The sequence below is a fragment of the Dendrobium catenatum genome, unplaced genomic scaffold, assembly GCF_001605985.2.
Source record: "Dendrobium catenatum unplaced genomic scaffold, ASM160598v2 fragScaff_scaffold_130, whole genome shotgun sequence".
Lineage (NCBI taxonomy): Eukaryota > Viridiplantae > Streptophyta > Magnoliopsida > Asparagales > Orchidaceae > Dendrobium > Dendrobium catenatum.
This window is the reverse complement of record NW_021318592.1, coordinates 57,994-77,688: the sequence shown is the minus strand read 5'-3', so window position 1 is coordinate 77,688 and position 19,695 is coordinate 57,994. Positions and strand designations below refer to the sequence as shown.

At 36.4% G+C, this 19,695-nt stretch overlaps 1 protein-coding gene across 4 annotated transcripts in view; it reads right to left on the bottom strand.

The window, feature by feature from the left end:
- Positions 1-19,695, bottom strand: part of LOC110094479 (probable RNA methyltransferase At5g51130) — a 71,072-nt gene that overhangs the window by 9,438 nt on the left and 41,939 nt on the right. For 2 of the 4 annotated variants that reach the window (XR_003702110.1, XM_020819732.2), the window contains exons 2-5: positions 16,541-16,588; positions 5,466-5,739; positions 5,197-5,284; positions 5,052-5,117 (exon numbers count right to left, since the gene is read on the bottom strand). Coding sequence is in view for 1 of the 4 variants with exons in the window: in XM_020819732.2 (XP_020675391.2) it covers positions 5,052-5,117; positions 5,197-5,284; positions 5,466-5,739; positions 16,541-16,588 (476 nt within the window). In the remaining 3 variants the exon portion in view is untranslated. Of the gene's footprint in view, positions 1-5,051; positions 5,118-5,196; positions 5,285-5,465; positions 5,740-15,205; positions 15,265-15,532; positions 16,507-16,540; positions 16,589-19,695 lie in introns of those variants that run through there. The other 2 variants (XR_002302868.2, XR_002302869.2) reach the window with 2 other exon arrangements.

Here is a 19,695-nt window from a genome sequence, read left to right as displayed (position 1 = left end):
AGAACGACATGCCTCCTCTAGAGTCTCTTTCGAGGGAAGAGATGGGTATGGGATATGACAGAAGGTGGCTGATTTTGGTGGGAGGAGAAAGGGATCTCATCGCCGAGGTGCTGAATTTGAAAGAATTTAGCATCGAGGGGGGATTTTAAAGGAAGAATGGAGGAACTTCATCGTCGAGGTACTGAATTTGAAGGTATTCAGCATCGAGGAGATGATGTTGAAGGGAGGAGAGGTGAGTATGAAGAGGGGTTAGAGTATATTCGTCAGAGGGACGATCGGGACAATTGGGGAACGCCTCCTCTAAGGGGAATGGGAGGCTATGGAGGATACCGGGGAGATCCCAAGGTGAGGAAATTAAAGATGCCCGTTTTCGAGGGGGAAGACGACCATGGCTGGATCTACAAGGTGGAGTGTTACTTTGCTGTCAATGGGTTGACAGAGGATGAGAAGCTGACGGCGGCAGGATTGTGTCTGGAAGGAAAGGCTTTGTCATGGTATCAGTGGCGTGACAGGAGGGAGCCTATTAGGAACTGGAGGGAATTCAAAAACTGCATAATAGAACATTTCCAAACCGACCGGGGAGGAGATTTCTATTAGCAATTCTTTGCTCTGGTGCAGGAGGGATCAGTAGCATACTACCGTGAGCGGTTCGAGCACCTAGCTAGTAGGGTGGAGCGATTATCAGATAGCGTATTGGAGGGGAACTTCATGAAGGGGTTGAAGGCAGAGATCCGAGCGGCAGTTAAAGTTCTGATACCTAGTGATTGGAGGAGGCAATGAAGTTGGCACAGCTGGTAGAAAATCAAAATAATCTGGAGAATGGAGCCAGGAGCAGCAGCTCAGGAGGCTCTTACAAGACTACGACCACTCTTTTAGAACTAAAGGGGCCTGCATCAGTCAACAATAATGAGATCACCATGGAGAAGCCAGTAGGAGGAGGGAGTAGGGATAACTTCAAGAAGCTCACTGAGACAGAATTACATGAGAATAGGGCAAAAGGGCTTTGTTTCAGATGTGATGAGAGGTATACGCCGGGGCACAGGTGTAAGGACCGAACTCTTCAAGTTTTTACTATTTGTGATGAAGAAGGAATTGAGGGTTCGTCTTTCCACCTTACGGACAAGGTGGATCTTTGGGAGGGGAGTATTGTTAGGCCGGTCCAACCGGTCCAGGCAGGACCGGTTCACGGGCGAAATCGCAAAAACAACGGAGAAAACTTCCGCCTGGGCGGAAGCCGCGCAAGACGCGCGCCTTGCGGGACGGTTTCGGGAAGGAAATTTGAGGGAGTTTAGGAGGGAAATTGATTGCAGGGACTGTTTAGGGAATTCCTTTTGAACTGTATGCATTAAGTACTTGATTTTTCTAGGGTTTGGGGCATCTTGAATTTGGCTGAAATTTAAGATCTCTTAGATTTAGGTTTTCTTTGGGCTCTAGTGGCGTCTAGAGATTTGGGAGAGTTCGATCCTCCTCTCAAATTGAGGATCAATTGTATCTTTGTTGTTTTATTCATCTACTAGTGAAATACAAGGGTTTTGTTTGTTTTTTTTCTCAGATTTCTCGTGTAAAACTCCTGTTTTACTCTATTTTGGGGCTGTTTCCTGCTGTGGAAAGCAATATCATCGCTGCAGTTTACTGATTTTGGCTAGGAACACTTGTGAATCCAAATGTTTCCTATCAGTCTCTTCTAAAATACACGTTGTTCTCATCAACTCAATTAATCTCTATAGACAATACATGTAAATAATTTTGCAAATAAGAGTGAGTCACAACTTAGTGAGCCCATTATATTTCTAAATTATAATAATACAAGGTATTTGGGTTAAAATGCATATTTGTTGTAAACTATAACGTAATTTTATTTAATATCCTTAAAATTTGAAAATGTTCATAGATCATATTATATACATCATATCATTACAAAAACGATAACTAAGTTTATTTACAATTATTCTTGGGATTTGGCTCTTACAAGAAAATTTTCAAAGAAAGAAATTTTGAGCCAGTAGCAACAAGATTTGCCACTGCTTAGTTGACATTATAGAGTATATTGGATGCTAGATAACCTGTGGAGTCTATGTTTACCTCCACACAGTGGTTGAATTGTACAAGGGAAAAAAACCTCAAAAAAGAGGTAAGAAATTTTGTTTTAAATGACAAATTTTGACAAAGCGTCCTGTACGCCATTACAAAAACTAGATCATTATTACAAGTTCTAAGGAAGGTGGATGTAGAGAAGAAGCCTGCTCTGGGTTTCATCTGCAATGCTATAGATGAACCAAAAGAAATGATTGCCTGCAACTTAGGCAGTGAAAAGGGAAGCTACAGGAAAATTTGAAATATTATTAATGATATGTGAGAGCTACAGCATCACCGACACTTGCATGCAACAGGCTATTACTTAAACCTTCAGTGTCAATATGCAGAGAATAAGTCTACAAATCTTAAGATAAAATTTGGATCTCATCAATGAATGGACAGACAGATAGGAGATGTAACTAAAAGATCAAATGTTGACGAGCAACTGGTACATTTAAGGAATAAAGAATATTTTACTAGATTACAACAGGCAAAAGACACTATTTCCAAACTATCTCCAAATAATTTCATTTGTTATTTTACTCATTTATTAAAATGTTGTTCTTTGAGTACCGACTGTATTTATTTAATGTAAATCTTAGTTAAGCAGTGAATTCAATTTTGTGATAGCACTCCAGAATTGTAGTGTTTCGCTATGAATGTTTTGGGATTAACATGCTCTTCATCTGGATGTGAATCGAATTGGAGCACCTATAGCCAAGTGCATACAAAGAGGAGAAATTGTTTGTCAATATTGAGGATGAATTTGCTAGTGTACATTATGTACAATAGGAGACTCAGAGACAGGAACTTGAAGGAAAAAGGGTTAAGGGATGACGAAGATCCTTTGATTTGTGAGGATATGACATATGATAACGAGTGGTTTGTAGATGATAAAGTGTAGGTGATGTCTCTTGAATTACGAGAGGAAAATTTAAATGTTAATTTCTTTGAAGGTCATTGAGCATCTACATCCACTAAAACTTAAGAACAAACCGAAAAAATGTATATAAATAACATAGTTTTTAAACTTAACTTTTCTTAATGTATTACTCATCTTTATATTGTTCAAAAATATTTAGGGAAGAGAAAGATAACTAATATAAAGTAAAAAGAAGCTGGTTAGGAGACATTGGACTCTATAGGAGATGATGAAGGGGAGAGAGCAGTTTATCATAATGATTATTCAAATGAAGACCCCCTTAGTGATGATATCGTTGATGACTTCTGTGTTATGTCATTGCTATTTATTTTTTGAATTCAATATTAATGAACAGGATATTGGGATTTAGTAAAGATAGAATTTTGAGTTGAACTATATTTTATGTTGTCTTATTAATGTGTTTTTTTTTGTTATATATATATATATATATATATATATATATATATAATGATAATTTATTTCTTATGTCAACTTTTAATATATAATTAGAGATTAGTCATTAGTACAAAAAAAATTTTTCATTATGATTTTACGCAATTTTTGGATTTGAAGGCTTATGCCTCAAAACACTGAGGCTTACGCATCGCCTCACGAAAGAAAAATGTCTCAATACCTAATTGCACAATTTTAAACCTTGATCTTAAATATACTTTTTATGCATTTTTTTCTAAATTAAAATATAAATTTAGAAAAAAATTTAATAATTAGAAAATTACATTTGACTGCTCAAATCGTCTCGAATGAATAAGCTCACCTTCGATCTTGTGAGACCATTCAATTTTGCCCTCTTTAGCTCTCACGCGCTCTCTATCTCCTGCTATCAAATTCTCTCTTTTTCTCCCGGTCTCACTTCGTATCCCTCTCCTCTCTAATTTATAGTGATGAAGCCCTACGACTCGAAACGAAGGAGTCGAACCAAGCTCCTTGTCTTCCTTGTTTTCAAACGAAAAAGCCCGCTATGAAAAATTGGTGTATTAGAGCTCTCCTTCAACTTCCGTGACTCCAATAAAAGAAGGCGATAGTACGAGCGTAGCCATCCCTTCACTTCCCTGTACATTCCTTCCTCCTCCAAGTAATGGATGCTCCTTTATTTTGCTTCCTAGCATAGAAACGATGTTCCTCCATCTTCTTCGACTTCTTCAACTTCTACGACTAGTCGGTTCAGGATCTTAATAGTTGAGCTTTGATCGATTCTAGATTATTAAGAGTTTGGCTGAGCAATTATAGATGAATAATCTTAGTTGTTTGGCTTATTGTCTAACTTGATAATCTTAGTCTAACATCTATTGCTATTATAGAAATTGATTGATCAATACCAATTAAGGTATATGCAGTAATAGATGGTCAATAGTTCAGGTCATTGTGATGAAAGAGGATTTTCTCCTTTGAAAAGTCTTCTTCTTATCAATTTACATATAACTCACTTTCCACCTGCCTAATCTACAACAAACTTTCACCTCTTTAATCTCACACTAGCTTGGTCAATCAGCACAACCAAACCTTTTCTAGCATCCCTATCTTTAGTTGGGTCATAACTTCAACCACACATAAACTCATCGAGTAACCCCATAAATGTGAGATGCATTTCCATTGTTCAAACTCAAAAATAGCCACTAACTATTTCCATCAATTTTCAATTTGATGTTGAATTTATATTTATTAAATTAATTATTTCAACGGAAATATTAATGTTTTTTTTCTTTTTGATTTGCTTTATATTAGGAGTTTTTATTAGAATATTTTCCCCTTGGATGATAATATTCAATTAAGGATTTAAATTGGTTCAAATTGAAAGTAAATATTAGAAGTTTACATTCTTTTGTTTGTGGAATTGCAGCAGCTTGTCTTAAAATTACTTCAGATATGATAGGTAAAAAATAAACAGATCAATTCATTGCAGAAAGAAGTTGGTACAACTACCAATAAGCATTGTCAGCTTGCTAAACATAAAAACACAGATCTGCTTTTAATATCACCTCTCAAAGTCAAATTAATAATACAGATGTAATATGTAAAAATAGGTTATCATCACCTCAGACAGTCGTCGGTATCTTTTATAAGATTCCCAAGGCTGAGACTCCAACAAAAGAACTCCACCCTTCAAGGAAAAGTCAAAATAATTTAAAGCCCTAAAATAAAATATAATTTGACAGACATAAAAAAGAAATTTTAATTACTGGTTTAAGAAGCCTCCATATCTTTGAAAATAATGCCAGCAGTCCACTATCACCCCAATTCAAATGGATCCACTTTGTCACACTCAGACTGCAAGATCTAAAGCAATTAGTATATTTAGGACATTAATGGGCTATAATGAGAAAAGAAAAAAGGCTAAAAAGTTTTATGTAGAACAAATAAGAAAAAAATTTCATCAGAAAAGAAAAAAAAAAGTTTTGTAGAATAAATCATAAAGGAACTGGACATTTTTCAACCTGATTGAACTTACCAAAGAATTGCATGAAACTTCTGGGGGCAGACATTCATATTTTCAACGAAGTTTTCACAATGAAATGAAACTCTTTGGAGAAGATCATGTTCTCTAGGATGAGAAGGGTAACATTGAGTGTACAAAATTTCCTCATTCGAACTTTGAGAAACATTGCGCTCATACAAAGCTCCACTATTTAAGCCCTCTGGAAATGAACCCCTGGCCAAAATATCCTGAGATTGTTTTTTTCTAACTGTATTTCGTAGGTTACATTTAGCATCATCGATGAGTCCTGAAAAATGGAGAAAAAAAGTTTCTGCTTGAAACAAGCACTCCAAATCCATCCACTACCATTATTCAATTTACATTTACTGGTCTATAGAATGTTTCAATCATATGATTAACCTTCATTTTAAGCTAAAATATCGATAGACAAAGCATTAGGCATTATATATTTACATCATCAAGCAATGGGTCAAAAAGTGTTAGATGAAATAATAATCTTCAGTACGTAAGTAAAAATAGAAGAAAAAAAAAACATAGATGAAAAATAAAATTTATCAACAAGCAATGATAAAAAAGAATGATTAAAGAAAATTACTGGTGTAAATTGAAGAATATGAAAGAATTGATGCGTCGAAAGTTTCGAGAACAATTTTGTTCAAAATCACATATTTACCAGAAGCTTAAGGGCCCGGTCAATGACTATGGTTAAGCATGTAGTTTTCTGCAATGTATAAAATTCACCTATTTATAGGGAAGAAATTTTCACCTATTTATAGGGAAGAAAATTACTGGGAGTATAGTAGTACAAAAGAGCGAGAAGAGGAAGGGAAGAAGTTTTCAAATGGCAGAGTTTTGTCTCGGTGCTTAGTGCCATTCCAATGTATAAAATTCACCTATTTATAGGAGGCAAAGTGCTCTGACTGCCAATGACAATGGTTAAGCATGTGGAGCAACAAGGGCTAAGATACTTTGAACAGCATGGACACATATCAAGCTGGTATACAACAAGGGATAAGCTTCTTAGAATAGCACGGACACATATGAGTTAGTATACAACAATGAGCACTTCCATGCAATCCAGTTTGGCAAGTCATGGAAAGTTGAGTGAGTTGCCTGGCATGGTAACCTCTCAAACTGTGATCAAACTACCCATAGAAAAATACAACTTACAAGAATTAAGTAGTGGGAAGGTCAAAACTTCTATGAAGTGTAATGATGTATGCTTAAGCTATAGCAGCAACAACGATCATTGAAGGCTTTAAGGGAAAAGGTTAGTATAGCAAAAACAAACAAGGTCGATAGCCATGTGGATGAAAGAAAACAAAAGAGCCTGGTTGGCAAAATAGCGCATAAGACAATGGGTGGATACTAATCAGATAAAGCTGGTTATGCAACAAATTTATCCTGACAGATGATTATCAATAGGACAAGATGATGTGACAATAAATACAAAGACTAAAAAAAAGCTAAAAAAAAAGAAAAAAATGCCTGAAACTAAAGTTTATTCGGTCTACCATGTTGAGCTAGAAAAAGTGCAACATACAATGGTGCTAATAAGTAGGTGTCGATAAAAAGGAGAGTGGTGGGCCCACCTAAATGTCCTGTAAGGATGCCTTATTTGGAGAGGTTGGCCATTATCTTTAGTGTATTATTAGGAAAGTAAACAAGGAGGGAGGCACTGTCAGGCCTTTAGAACTTTTTGTACGTGACTTCATGAATGGCAAGGGTTCGGAGAGGGTGATTTAGCCTCTAAATGACTTGACGTTAATTTTCCTATGATTGAGGCGCCAAAGGAGATGGATTATCTCGTGGGAGGAGGGGAGTTTGTAAGTGGGTAGGTGCATGAATAAGTGAGACGCCAAATAACTCAACAATATATGGTGCCAAAAGATGACAAAGTGGCCTAAGAAGACATGGCTTCCCATGATTCCCTCGCGCCGTTAAAAGGCCGAAAGGGGGAAGGTCTTCGCTCTCTCTTCCCCACCCCCCCGCCCCCTCGCGTGCTCCTTCGACTCTTCCATCGCTGCTCGACTTCGTTTCTTCGACGACTTTCACTTCCGCCGGATCGGAAGTTACGACGTTTAATCATAAGCAACAACGGGAGCTCACATACAGTCAATGTTTAAAATTGCGTATTCGGGTATTAAGGCGTTTTTCATTCGTGAGGCGAGGCGTAAGCCTCAAGGCGTTTTGAGGCGTAAGCCTCAAAATCAAAAGATTGCGTAAACATAAAATGATAAATTTGTTATATATTAATGAGTGAATAATATAAAACATAAAAAAGTATAAGATATGAAGTGAAATCAAAATATCTCAATAATAAGACAACATGAAATATAGTTCAACTCAAAATTCTATCTTTCCGAAATCCCAGTATTCTTTTCATTAACATATAATTCCGATTTCCAAAAATAAATAGCAATGACATATCACATAAGAACTTATAAGTCATCAGCACTGTCATCACTAAGGGGTTCATTTGAATCATCATTATGGTGAACTGCTCTCTCCCCTTCCTCCTCTCCTATAGAGTCCAATGTCAGGCATTTACTTTAAGATTTATGTAAGTTTTAATATATATATATACCGGCGGTGGAAGAGGCTCGTGGCACGAGGTAGGAGGGCAAGCATTTTTAATTAATGATAACCAATTATTTAATTATAATTAAGTGTTGGTTATATTTAATTATAATTAATATTATTTAATTATAATAAATTATAACTAAAATAATTAAATAATTAATTAAAATTAATTATAATTAACTATTTGATTATAACTAATTTATTAATTATAATTAATTATAATTAGTTATGTCTAATTATAATCAATAATAATTAATAAAAATTAATGATAATTAATAATTAAATATAATTAAAAATAACTAATAATATTTAATTATAATTAATATAATTAATAATTAATTATAATTAAAAAATAATTATTAAATTAATTATAATTAATATTAGTTAATAAATAAAATTAACAAAAATAAACTCTCCCTCTCACTCTCTCTAGTTCGGCCAACTGACGGGATTTGGCCGGAGAAGAGCCCGAAAGGTAGGAAGTTACCTTCACACCAGCGAGCTCCCTGTTGCTGCTTCCGATCAAATGCAGTAACTTCCGATTGAACAGGAAGGAAACTTCGTCGAAGCAGCGAAGTCAAGCAGCCAGAAAGGAGCCAAAGAAGCGACCGGCAGGGAGAAAGTTACCGTCCCAGCAAGCGAGCTCCAGTTCCTTGCTTCCGATCGAAATGGTCGTAACTTCCGGCCGAACAGGAAGGGCAAGCCGTCGAAGGAGCACAGTCGAACAGCCAGAGGGAGCCGGAGGAGTGCGCGAAAGGTAGACAGTTGTCTTCACAACCGGCGAACTCCCGAATTGCTTCCGATCAAACTGTCGTAACGTCCGATCCGACTGGAAGGACGAGTCGTCGAAGGAGCTACGTCGAACAGCCACTGAGGAGTCGGAGGAGAGAATGAGAGCTTGCGGGGAAATGAGCAGAGGATTCGGGAGAAGAGAGGAAAAAAAAAAAGCCCTTTTGCTTCGTTTCCTCTGCCATTTAACGACTCGATCGAGTCGTGTAGACGACGTGCGAGGATACGACTTTGATTGCGGCGACGACGTGCGAACGTCGTGGGATGGCAGCGAGGTACGCACGATTTTTTTCTTTTGTTTTTTCGGTACAGCAGATGGGTCAACATAAATATAAGTTCTCCAACTATTCCAAATGCCCATGTTGCTACTATATGTCGAATACCGCATATTCAAGGGTATGACATATTCATCGACGATTAGTCTTAATCGAAAGTTCTCTCTCGTGATGGAGATGGGTAATTAACTATAGGATATTGCGCCTATAGGAAACCACGACTCAGATCATAAAATCCTCGCAAAATGAGGGCGAAATCTCTGGGCAGCATCTTATCTAAAAACCCATCTGTCTTCCCAAAATTTACCACGGAACTTAATCGTTTAAAACTCCCTTGCCGAAGAAAAGCACAGCGGGCGGAGACTGGAGCCGAATTTTTGGAGCCCACATCAGTTTACCTTATCATAGCCAATATAGAATTCTAATCATATTATTTGTGCTACCTTTAGTGGAGTTTGAAGTAATTTTGAGTATGAATTGGTTGGTCAAATACTTTGCAACTATTGAATGTTGGAATAAAAGAGTCAAATTCAATTTAACAGGAGTTGAGGTATTTTACTTACAGTGTGAGAAATAAGTAATTTCATCTTTGACTATTTATAGTCAAGTGAACAAAAGTATGAGATCTGGCGAATTCAATTTCTTCGCAAAGTTAGAAGCTAGCAAAGGGACAAAATGGATGATATAAATTCTATTCCTCTGGTGAATAAATTTGTAGATATTTTTCAGGTTTCAGGAAGAGTTGGATAGTTTGCCTTCAGAGAGAGAAGTAAAATTTATAATAAATATTCAACTAGGAACAAACCCGATTATAAAAACACCTTACCAAAGATAACCAAAGAGTTATAATAAGTAAAAAGTGAGTTAGCAGAACTAATTGAAAAGAGCTTTATCAGACACAATATATCTCCTTAGAGTGCACCAATGTGTTTATTAAGAAGGATGATTTGATGTGGCTTTGTGTTGATTGCATGGAGTTGAGTAAGGTGACCATTAAAAACAAATACTCCTCCCTAGGATTAATGATTTATTTGATCAACTAGTAGGAGCTTCTATATTTTCAAGAATTAATTTGAGATCTAGATATTATAAGTCATAATGAAAGAAAGAAATATTGAGAAGACAGTTTTTGGTACCATGGGTTGTTGACCTATGCATAAGCAAACAAAAAGAGATTATATATAAAATTACATGTTCCATGCGACCCATTCTGAACCCCTGTCGAAGCCCATGCCGCTGTCTGCTACACTCTCGTCTCTCTAAAAACAGCGCTAAACAATCACATCTCCCACGTGTGAAAATCTCTCCCATTTGCGTCTTTAAAACTAAGAGGAGATGGAGTCCGCTTCTTCCTCTATCATTCGCAAACCCTCTGAATCCCTTACCTCTTGCTTCTTCCGACCAAATCCCGAGACCTCAACCTAAAATCTCGATCGCAAGCTTTCGTCGACACTTTTCCTCCCTCAATATTCAAGCCGTGAACTTCCTCCGCCTACTTTGACCAGGCCATCGAGCCACCATAGAAGCCAACGCCCTTTTTCTTCCCCTAATCAATTGGACCTCTATTATGATCTCCAACCACCTAACAAGCTGACGCCAAACTCCCTCTTGCATTCACAACATACCTTGTCGACCGTCACCCTCCCCTTCCAACTTCGCGACCAAATAAAGCTGAAGATCCCACCAACCTCCCACTGCAGCCGACTTAACCCAATAGCTCCCTTCCGACCTCCCTATTGAACCGAGCAGCTCCTGCCCGATCTCCACTTGCCGCAATCATCTACTGAAGCCGATTGATCTAACCTCTTCACTTAGAAAGCAGTCCGTAACCTTCTCCCTCAACCAAACAAATCCCAACCTTAGGAATACATCTTACTATTATTATTATTTTGTTATTAAGTGTTGTTAATTATTATAACTATAATTATAATTATAATTATTACTAATACTAGTGTATCTACTGCGCATATTAGTATATTAATATATCATTATATATTTACTATTTACTATATATATATATATATATATATAAAAATAAGAGGAAAAAAAAGAAAGTATGAGAAAAAAATTCAAAAAAAAGAAATAAAAAATTAGAGAAAAAAGAAAATCCAAAAATAGAAGGGAGAGGGGGATCCTTTTTGTTCGTTTCACTCAAAATCCCGCTCTCGGCTTTTAAGTCGAGCTGGAGGACACCTATACATGCTCTCGTAACAGGGTAGTAGGGAATTCGGTGCATCATATACAACGAGGCGACTAGGCCCTATACACGGTCTTGTAGTGTGGTGGGGACAATTTAAAGTACCCGTACTCGACTTTGTACCTACGGGGAAAGAAAATTGTGTTTTTCTTATGCAAGTGTTTTGGAGCCCCCATACAAGCTCTTGTATCGGTCGGATGAAAAGATGTACAGCCCGGTGTCCCCCAACACCTACCATATACGCTCTAGTAGCGTGGTGTGATAGCCCAGTTTCCCGTAATTTCACCTAAATGAGAAAGACGTCGGGAGGCTGCCGAAAATTCTAGTGAACTTGGACTTGAATTTGGACCTGAACTTGAACTCGAACTGAACAAGGACTTGAACTTATTAATTGAACACAAGGGACCTAAATAAACTATAGTAAACTTGAACTCAAAATGAGTAGGAACTTGTGGACATTGAATTTCAATGAACATTTATAGATGACTCGAACTGAATAATAGTGCACTTGGTGCACCTATCGAATAGTAAGGAACTTGGACTTGATTGAGCAATAGTGGACTTGTGAACTTGAATCTGAACATAATAGACAATCAAGAAGAACTTGATTTGAATAACGACTACAAGGATTCAAATAAACATAGAAAGAACTTGAACTCATATTGAATACGAGCTTGAACCAAATGCCATTGCATAGAACTTGAATTTAAGCATTGAAAGACAAGGAATTCAAGTCGCAAGGGATTTGATTTGAATAAAATACAAGAGTGTTTGTAAGCAAGCACTAAGAGTGAAGTGCAATCTAATTACAAGCAAAGACATGAATGGATACTACATATCATATGAGGATGATTAATTATGACATTTGCCAACCATGCAAGCAAACGCGCAAGGACTTATGTTGAAAGCCCTATATACATGATCTGTTTGTAGGAAAATAAACAGTGAAGATATTGACTTGTTCACAGGAAGCAATGGCAATTTCATTTGCAAATCATCTAGCAACATAACAAAAAGGCAAGTGATGTATACAATAGGTTGCTTGCAAGTGATAACTAAGATATATGATGAATACAATAATCTCCATGAGGTCAAACTCTGCTTACAAACCAATTAATACACAGCCTGCAAGCAGAGGACAACACACTTGTAATACATGTGGGTGGGTCTTATGTAGCGCTATGGGAGATTAACCATACATACAACACCTGACCTACAAATAGAAAGAAATGTTGGTAGCAGTTGTCAGGAATATATGCAACGAATGTAACAAGTTGCAATGCACACAGTACATCGTATAAGGGCAAGAATTTTTACATTTGCAATGCATACAAAGTCCCTACAAGCGACACTATAAGAGTTGTGATGAATACAAATGTCTGTAAACAATATTAGAAGACTTATATTCCCTGCAACTTGCTTGTAAAAAATAAAGTCTCTTGCAAACATGCAAATGCAGCATGTAACAAAACACTGGGATATTCATGTAGAGAATACATCGGTATCTTACAAGCAGTAGTAGAAGATCTGCATCAACACAGCTCGAACATGAGTGAAAGCAGAGAGTTGGCAAGAATAAAAGAATGTAACAAATGTGAATACCCATTAACAATAGTGGAAGGTTTGTTATATACATAATAACACATCTACAAGTGTCATACAGGTGTTAGCCAACAATAGGTCGTAGTTGTTACAACACTAATACGAGCAACCTCTGTTCAATAGCCAACAAATACACTGATCTTCTGCAAACCAAGGGCAGATGATATATAGCAAATGCAAATGTCCACGGGCTCTTGTAGGAAACCCGCTACATGCTCAAAATATCATCTATGAATAAAATTCCAAATGATTATGGAGAATGTGAGTCCCTACAGGCCACTATAGAAGACTCATTGTGTACTCGACATGACGTCTGAGGGCGAACATAGAGATATTATGACAAATACAAGCTTCTACGATACGGCGTAAAAGGCTTGTCATATGTTATAAAAAATGCCCCCACACATGCACCGTAATTTGTATACACATAGGTACACAAAATGGCATATACAATCACAAAACATGCATGGGACCTGGGGAGCATGTTGTAGGAACACACGTGATGTCTAGGGATGCTTCGCGGGTCAATAAATTTGAATATGATCCCCTAAACAAGAAAATAGGAGTAGACAAGGTTCAACAAATAATTATAAATGCCACCAAAAACCCGCATAGGCTCCTGAGAGCGTGTTATGGGCACAAATGTGATGCAGGTCAATAAATCAAACACAATTTGAGCCTAATCTACCAATATAGATAGATAAGAATCGACACGGCTCGAAATATCAATCAGATATACGGTCAAGGCATTGACCGGAATATATATTTTATATGTTCATATAAAGCCTTCAAGGTCTATGACAAACGAAATTCATTAAATAAAATCATACAGCTGACGAACCCAATCCCTATCGGCAAGTTAATAGGGTCGACAAGGTTTAGTTAATGAAAATGTCTAGACACCCCGATGATGGTCATGTTGAACGTAGATCTCAACCAGATGGGTTAATTTTAAATATTTAAATGCCTTCAAACTTTCACAAAATTCAAATTCTTACAAAAATAAAAATTACTTTAATGCCACCCCGATGATGGCTGCATTGAACGAAAATCTCAACTGGATGGGCTAATTCAAAATATTTTAAAATGTCATCCCAAATACCTGAAAATCCAAAAATCTTGAAATCATCCAATCTCAAAATATTTAAAAATGAAAATTAATATTCAATAACTTAAAACAAAATCCATCCACCCTTCGCAATCGTTTGTCGAGATAGACAAATTGAAATTTACTTCAGCTCACATTGAGTTAATACCTAGTCAAAATATCACTATAATCTATTCTCAAATAATCTCCTGCCAGTAAGGACATGGTACGTTTCCTCTCCCCGGCGGTTTTGCAGCCAAACGGCACCGCAGGATAAACGATTAAGACCCAGGGCCCTCTGAACCAAGAGGTTTTGTTGCCAAATGGCATCAATAAATTACGGTTATGGCCAGAGTGAATATGTTCTATAGTGGCATCAAATCATTGAGAAATGAATCAATAGGATATGATCAATAGGGCACAAAGTTTTCTGTTAGCTAAGGTGGATTCAAATTTGCCCCATTAAACAAATATCCACCCTAGGTCTATAAGGTATACTTGGACGAAGCAACGCATGGCTGCTGACAAGGATCCTTCGTCAGATTGGATCGACTACCTCCTCTCACTATGTAGACCAGCGACCACAATGGCCCGAGGCGACAAAACCATGGGATCTTGATCTAGTCTATCATCCATTCCCCCACCATCCGCTTTAACTGCAAGATGGTCAAATTTTCAACTTTGAATATCAAACCTTGAACTTCTAATCCTCAAGCCTATGCTGTTACTATATGTCAGATAACACGTATTTCTACATATCTGATTAACGACTAGCCTTAATCTAAAGTTCTCTCTTGTGATCGAGAGGGGTAATTAACTATACAGTCTTGTGTCTATCAAAAACCAGAACTTATATCATAAAATTCTCACAAAATGAGGGCAAAATCTCTGGGTAGTATATTATCTACAAACTCATCTTCCTTCCAAAATTTACCCCGGAACTTAATTCCGTTAAAACCCCCATTGAAAAACGAAGCAAGGGAGGCCGGGGCCAAATTTTTGGAGCCCGTATGGGCAATATAAATTTTTTGTTATGTGACGACACAGCTTGGATACTCGAACTAACGAGGAGAATACAAACAGTCGGACAGTTATAACATTTTTTTTTATTCTAAAACAATTTATCATCCACATTTCAAATAAAAACCGAAGAGCCACTAACACAATTTCCATCAAACTACTAATACACATTTTTGCGTCTGCATAAATTAATTATTACCTATTTTCATTTGTGAGCCGTCTTCTGTAGACACTCCTCTCTTCAGCCATTCTACTTCCCTGGAAACTTGCAAGAAAATTTTTATATAACGAGTTGAGTTTACATGGTAAACTCAATGCATAATTACCATTGCTCAAATAACCTTCAAACATATATAAGATGCAATGCATATTCTTTTCTCATTTCTCATATCTTCTTCTTTCTCTCTCAAATCTCTCTTTTTCTTTCTCAATTATTTCTTTTGTCTTCTTTTAAGATAATTAATACTTTCATAATATTAAATCACATAAGAGATGTGCAAAAAATGAATAAATTTTGAAAACATACCTTCCTTCTCCTTCTCTTTCTCTCTTTCATCCTCTATTCACTTTTCATTCGTTTGACTCCACAGGAGCGAGTGAAATGGATCTATATCTCACGAGTAGTTATTTTTCTCCCTCGTACATGCATACGGTTTGATCAGCTTGCACCCTGCTCCCGCTCCGTCCGTCTATGCCTATTTTATTAACTCGCAGGTTCACTTGAACCGGCCAGACCGCTTCTTGCATGTTATGTCATTTAGATTGACAAATGCCCTAATAGTATTTATGGATATGATGAATAGAATTTTCAGGCCTTATATTGATCAGTTGCAATTGTTATTATTGATGATATTTTGGTTTCTTCTAAAAATGATGAAGAGCATGCACATCACTTGAGAATTGTTATGGGATTACTGAGACAACATAAATTATTTGTTAAATTTTCTAAATATGAGTTTTGGTTGAGAAAAATTTCTTTCTTGGGGCACATTATTAGTGGTGAAGGCATATTAATAGAACAAGAAAAGATGAATGCAATTGTAGAATGGCAAAGACCAAGTAATATGACCAAAGTTAGGAGCTTTTTAGGATTAATAGGTTATTACATAAAATTTGTAAAGAATTTTTTATCAAATTATTTTGCCTTTATTGACACCAAAGAATATTAAATTTAAATGGACTGATGAATGTGAGCAAAACATTCTATAAATTAAAAAAGTTTTTAACACCGACACCAGTATTAACAATTCCATCTGAAATTAAGGGATTCCAATTATACAGTGATGGTTTTTTTTTAAAGGATAGGTTGTGTTTAATGCAAAATGAAAAGGCGATTACATATGCTTCTAGACAATTAAAGTCTTATGAAAAAATTATCCCACACAACTTCGAATTGGTTGCAATTGTCTATGCTTAAAATTTTTGAAGGCTTTACTTATATGAGGTGAGATGCGAAAATATTACATAAAAGAAAAAGTAATAGATTAATCAAAATCAAATGCAATGTATCAGATGAAAGATCAAAACATCATACCTTTATCTATATCTATTCCAACTATGCTTCGGCAAAAAAACTTTTTTGCTGCACAGAAAAAAGGATTCAGTCAAGACCGAAGTATAAAAAACATTATATTGAAATCACAATCACAGTGATAAAGGAATAAAAGTGGGGAAACAGTACAGATGCTTCATTGAAAAACGTATGCAGTGATATCGTGCAAGAAATTTAGTCAAAAAAAGAGGAAGTCCAAAAATGAAAGTGAATGGAACAACTAATTTACATGAAAGTAAGCTTGTCCCTAACTATTTTATGTGCAACTAAGGAAACATTCTTCACCTCTTAGTCATGTTAAGAATTTCATACCAAAATGAGGATCAGCTAAAACCGTTTAGCATAAACCATCTTTTTTTTTTTTTTTGGAAAGAAATGCAAATAGCATTAAATGAAATGAAAAGTAATTACAAACTACTAAGTGATAGAGATTCTATCACATTCCTCCTTTAAAATTTTAAAAAATAAAGGAGGAACCTTATTGCTACTAAGATCTTCCCAAAGAAAATCACCACTCAAAGCAAAGTTAGCTCAAGAATGAGCTAACTTATTACATTCCCTATTAACAAAATGGAAAAGAATGTTACCGAAGTCATCCAAAAAAGAGAGGTCTTCAAACTCTTCTTCATGTACAATCTGAGATCCTTTATTCACAGATTTTTGCAAATACTTGATGATGTTGATATTATCCCCTTCAATAATAATTACCTTTGCTTCTAACATCCAATCAAAGATGAAATTCTTCAATGCACGAAAAGCCATCAGCTCCAACGATCCATTATCCCAATGAGAGCAATTGAATCCAAAGGCAAGTAAGAATCTACCATTAGAATCTCTAAAGATTGCACCAAAGCCTCCATTATTGGATCTAGCTAAAGCCGCATCTACATTAACCTTAATCCATTCTGGGGGAGGAGGGTGCCAATGAGTAATTAGCCATGACGGCTGGTTAGGGCCCAGTGATCCAAGAATATATTAGAATTTGAAATTGATGCATAACTAATAGCATTGGAGGCTATATAGTTCAAACTTAGTTCTTGTTTTCCATGCTTGATTAAATTTCTACTCTTCCAGGAGAAATATACTAGGGAACAATATAAATTTGCAATGGATTTATTGTTCACAGCTAACCTTTTCAAATGCAACTTGCAGCCACTGGCTAAGGAAAAAACCAGAAAAATGAATCCCCAATCCTTAAGCACACGAATAGCTTGTTGCAGCTTTGAACAGTGAAACATAACATGATCAGAATTTTCTGGTTAATTACATCCTCTAGGACATAAACAACGTCCCAATAATCTTCGATACATCAGAAATCTATTTGTCGGTATAGCATCATTTAAAAGCCTCCACCAAAAACATTCAATTCTAGGATTGAGATGTATTTTTTTCAGCCAGCTTCCATAATCTACTAACACGTCATCTTTATCACAAGAAGAAGAAGCCATAGCTGCTATGCTCTTGCCCGAGAATCTCGGTCTCAATTCCAAGATATCCTTGTTTTGATTTGGGAAAATTTCAATTTGGATAATGATCTCCACTAAAGCCTTCCCAAAAAAAGTGTTTAGGTCTATCTTCCAAAACCCATCTGAAATAAAGTTCTCCATAAATGGAAATTCAAAATTCCCTACCGCAATAAATGTAGGCCACTTCTCTAGACATCTATCTAGAATCCACACGTCTTTAAGAATGTCAATAGATTTTCCTGTTGTAATCTTCCACTTTGTGATTGGAATAAGAGCCTGAGCACCATTAGCAAAGATCTTCCAAGTAGAAGATTTATTAGATTTGTTAGTTTGTTCCCAGAATTTAGTACCATACTTTGCCAACATAGCTTTATTAAGCAAAGAGTCTTCTTCCTTTAAGAAATTCCATGTGAATTTTGCTCTAAGTGATCCAGTCATAGAACTCACCGAACGTAAGCCTTGACCCCCTTCCTTCCAGGCCTTGCACATGATCTCCCAAGACATATAGTGTAGGCCATGAAGCCCTCCTTGTCTATCCCTAATGAAGTTCCTAGCTGCTTTATCCAATTCTTTAAGAATATTCATTGGAACCAATGAGTGAGTGGCCACAAAAACCGGTAATGCAGATAAAACCGACTTAACAAGTACAACTCTCCCAGCAAGAGAAAAGCATAGACCATATTAGCGCCTATATTTGATGTGCCAAAACCATCTTCGCCTATATTTGACCATCCTATTATCAAAGTATACTACCACACAGGATCTTAATTCCATATAATCCCCAGAATTTATCCCTCTTATTGTAAGGTTAAATCATAATATTAAACATCCATTTAAATCCTTACAAGCAAGAATTTATAGGCTGAAATTTTGAAAAGTAATGCAAAAAAGATCCCAGCAAAGATGCCAACTGTTATTAAGTCTCCTAATGTGGTTCCATTGATACCAACTCTTAGCAAGCTGTCCCCACATTTAAGAGCAGTTTTAACCTTGAGAATAGACATCCATTCGCTATTATAACCAAACCAGCATTACGGAAATACAAAGACTTTTTGGCTGGCCATGTCACCCAACACCACGCATATGATAATCATGGTTCCAACCCACATAGAGACATTGTTTACCATTTTCAATTCGCAATACCCAGCAGCATAACCGAAAGGCCAAAGCAAAATTTATTGAATGCAGCTACTCGCTTTCAAAAATGCCATGCTGATCCGAAATTAAAACTAAGTGTGTGGCAGGCCTATGGAAACGAATGGCAAGACAAGGAAATTAGATTTTCTACGGAATACGTACCATGAGGGATAATGCTTTTCTCACTGTTTTCTGGATATAAATATTAATTATCCTATATATATATATATATATATATATATTAATTATCCTAGATGTTCTTAAGTAGGGAAAAACAACAATTTAACCAAGTATTGGAACAAATTCAAATGACTGGTATGGTGTTCGATTGACTCTCTGGCAACAAGAGTTGAAGGTTCGCACATGCAGGAGTTACAAATGCAGATTGAATTCCAGGGGCTGTAGGGAATAATGCTAGGGGGGGTAATATTTGACAAGCCCCAAAAACTTGAGCCCAACCCAACTCAAAAGTTCCAGGTTCGGGTCAACCTGTTTTAAAAATGGGTCGATTTTGGGTTCCAAAAACCAACATGT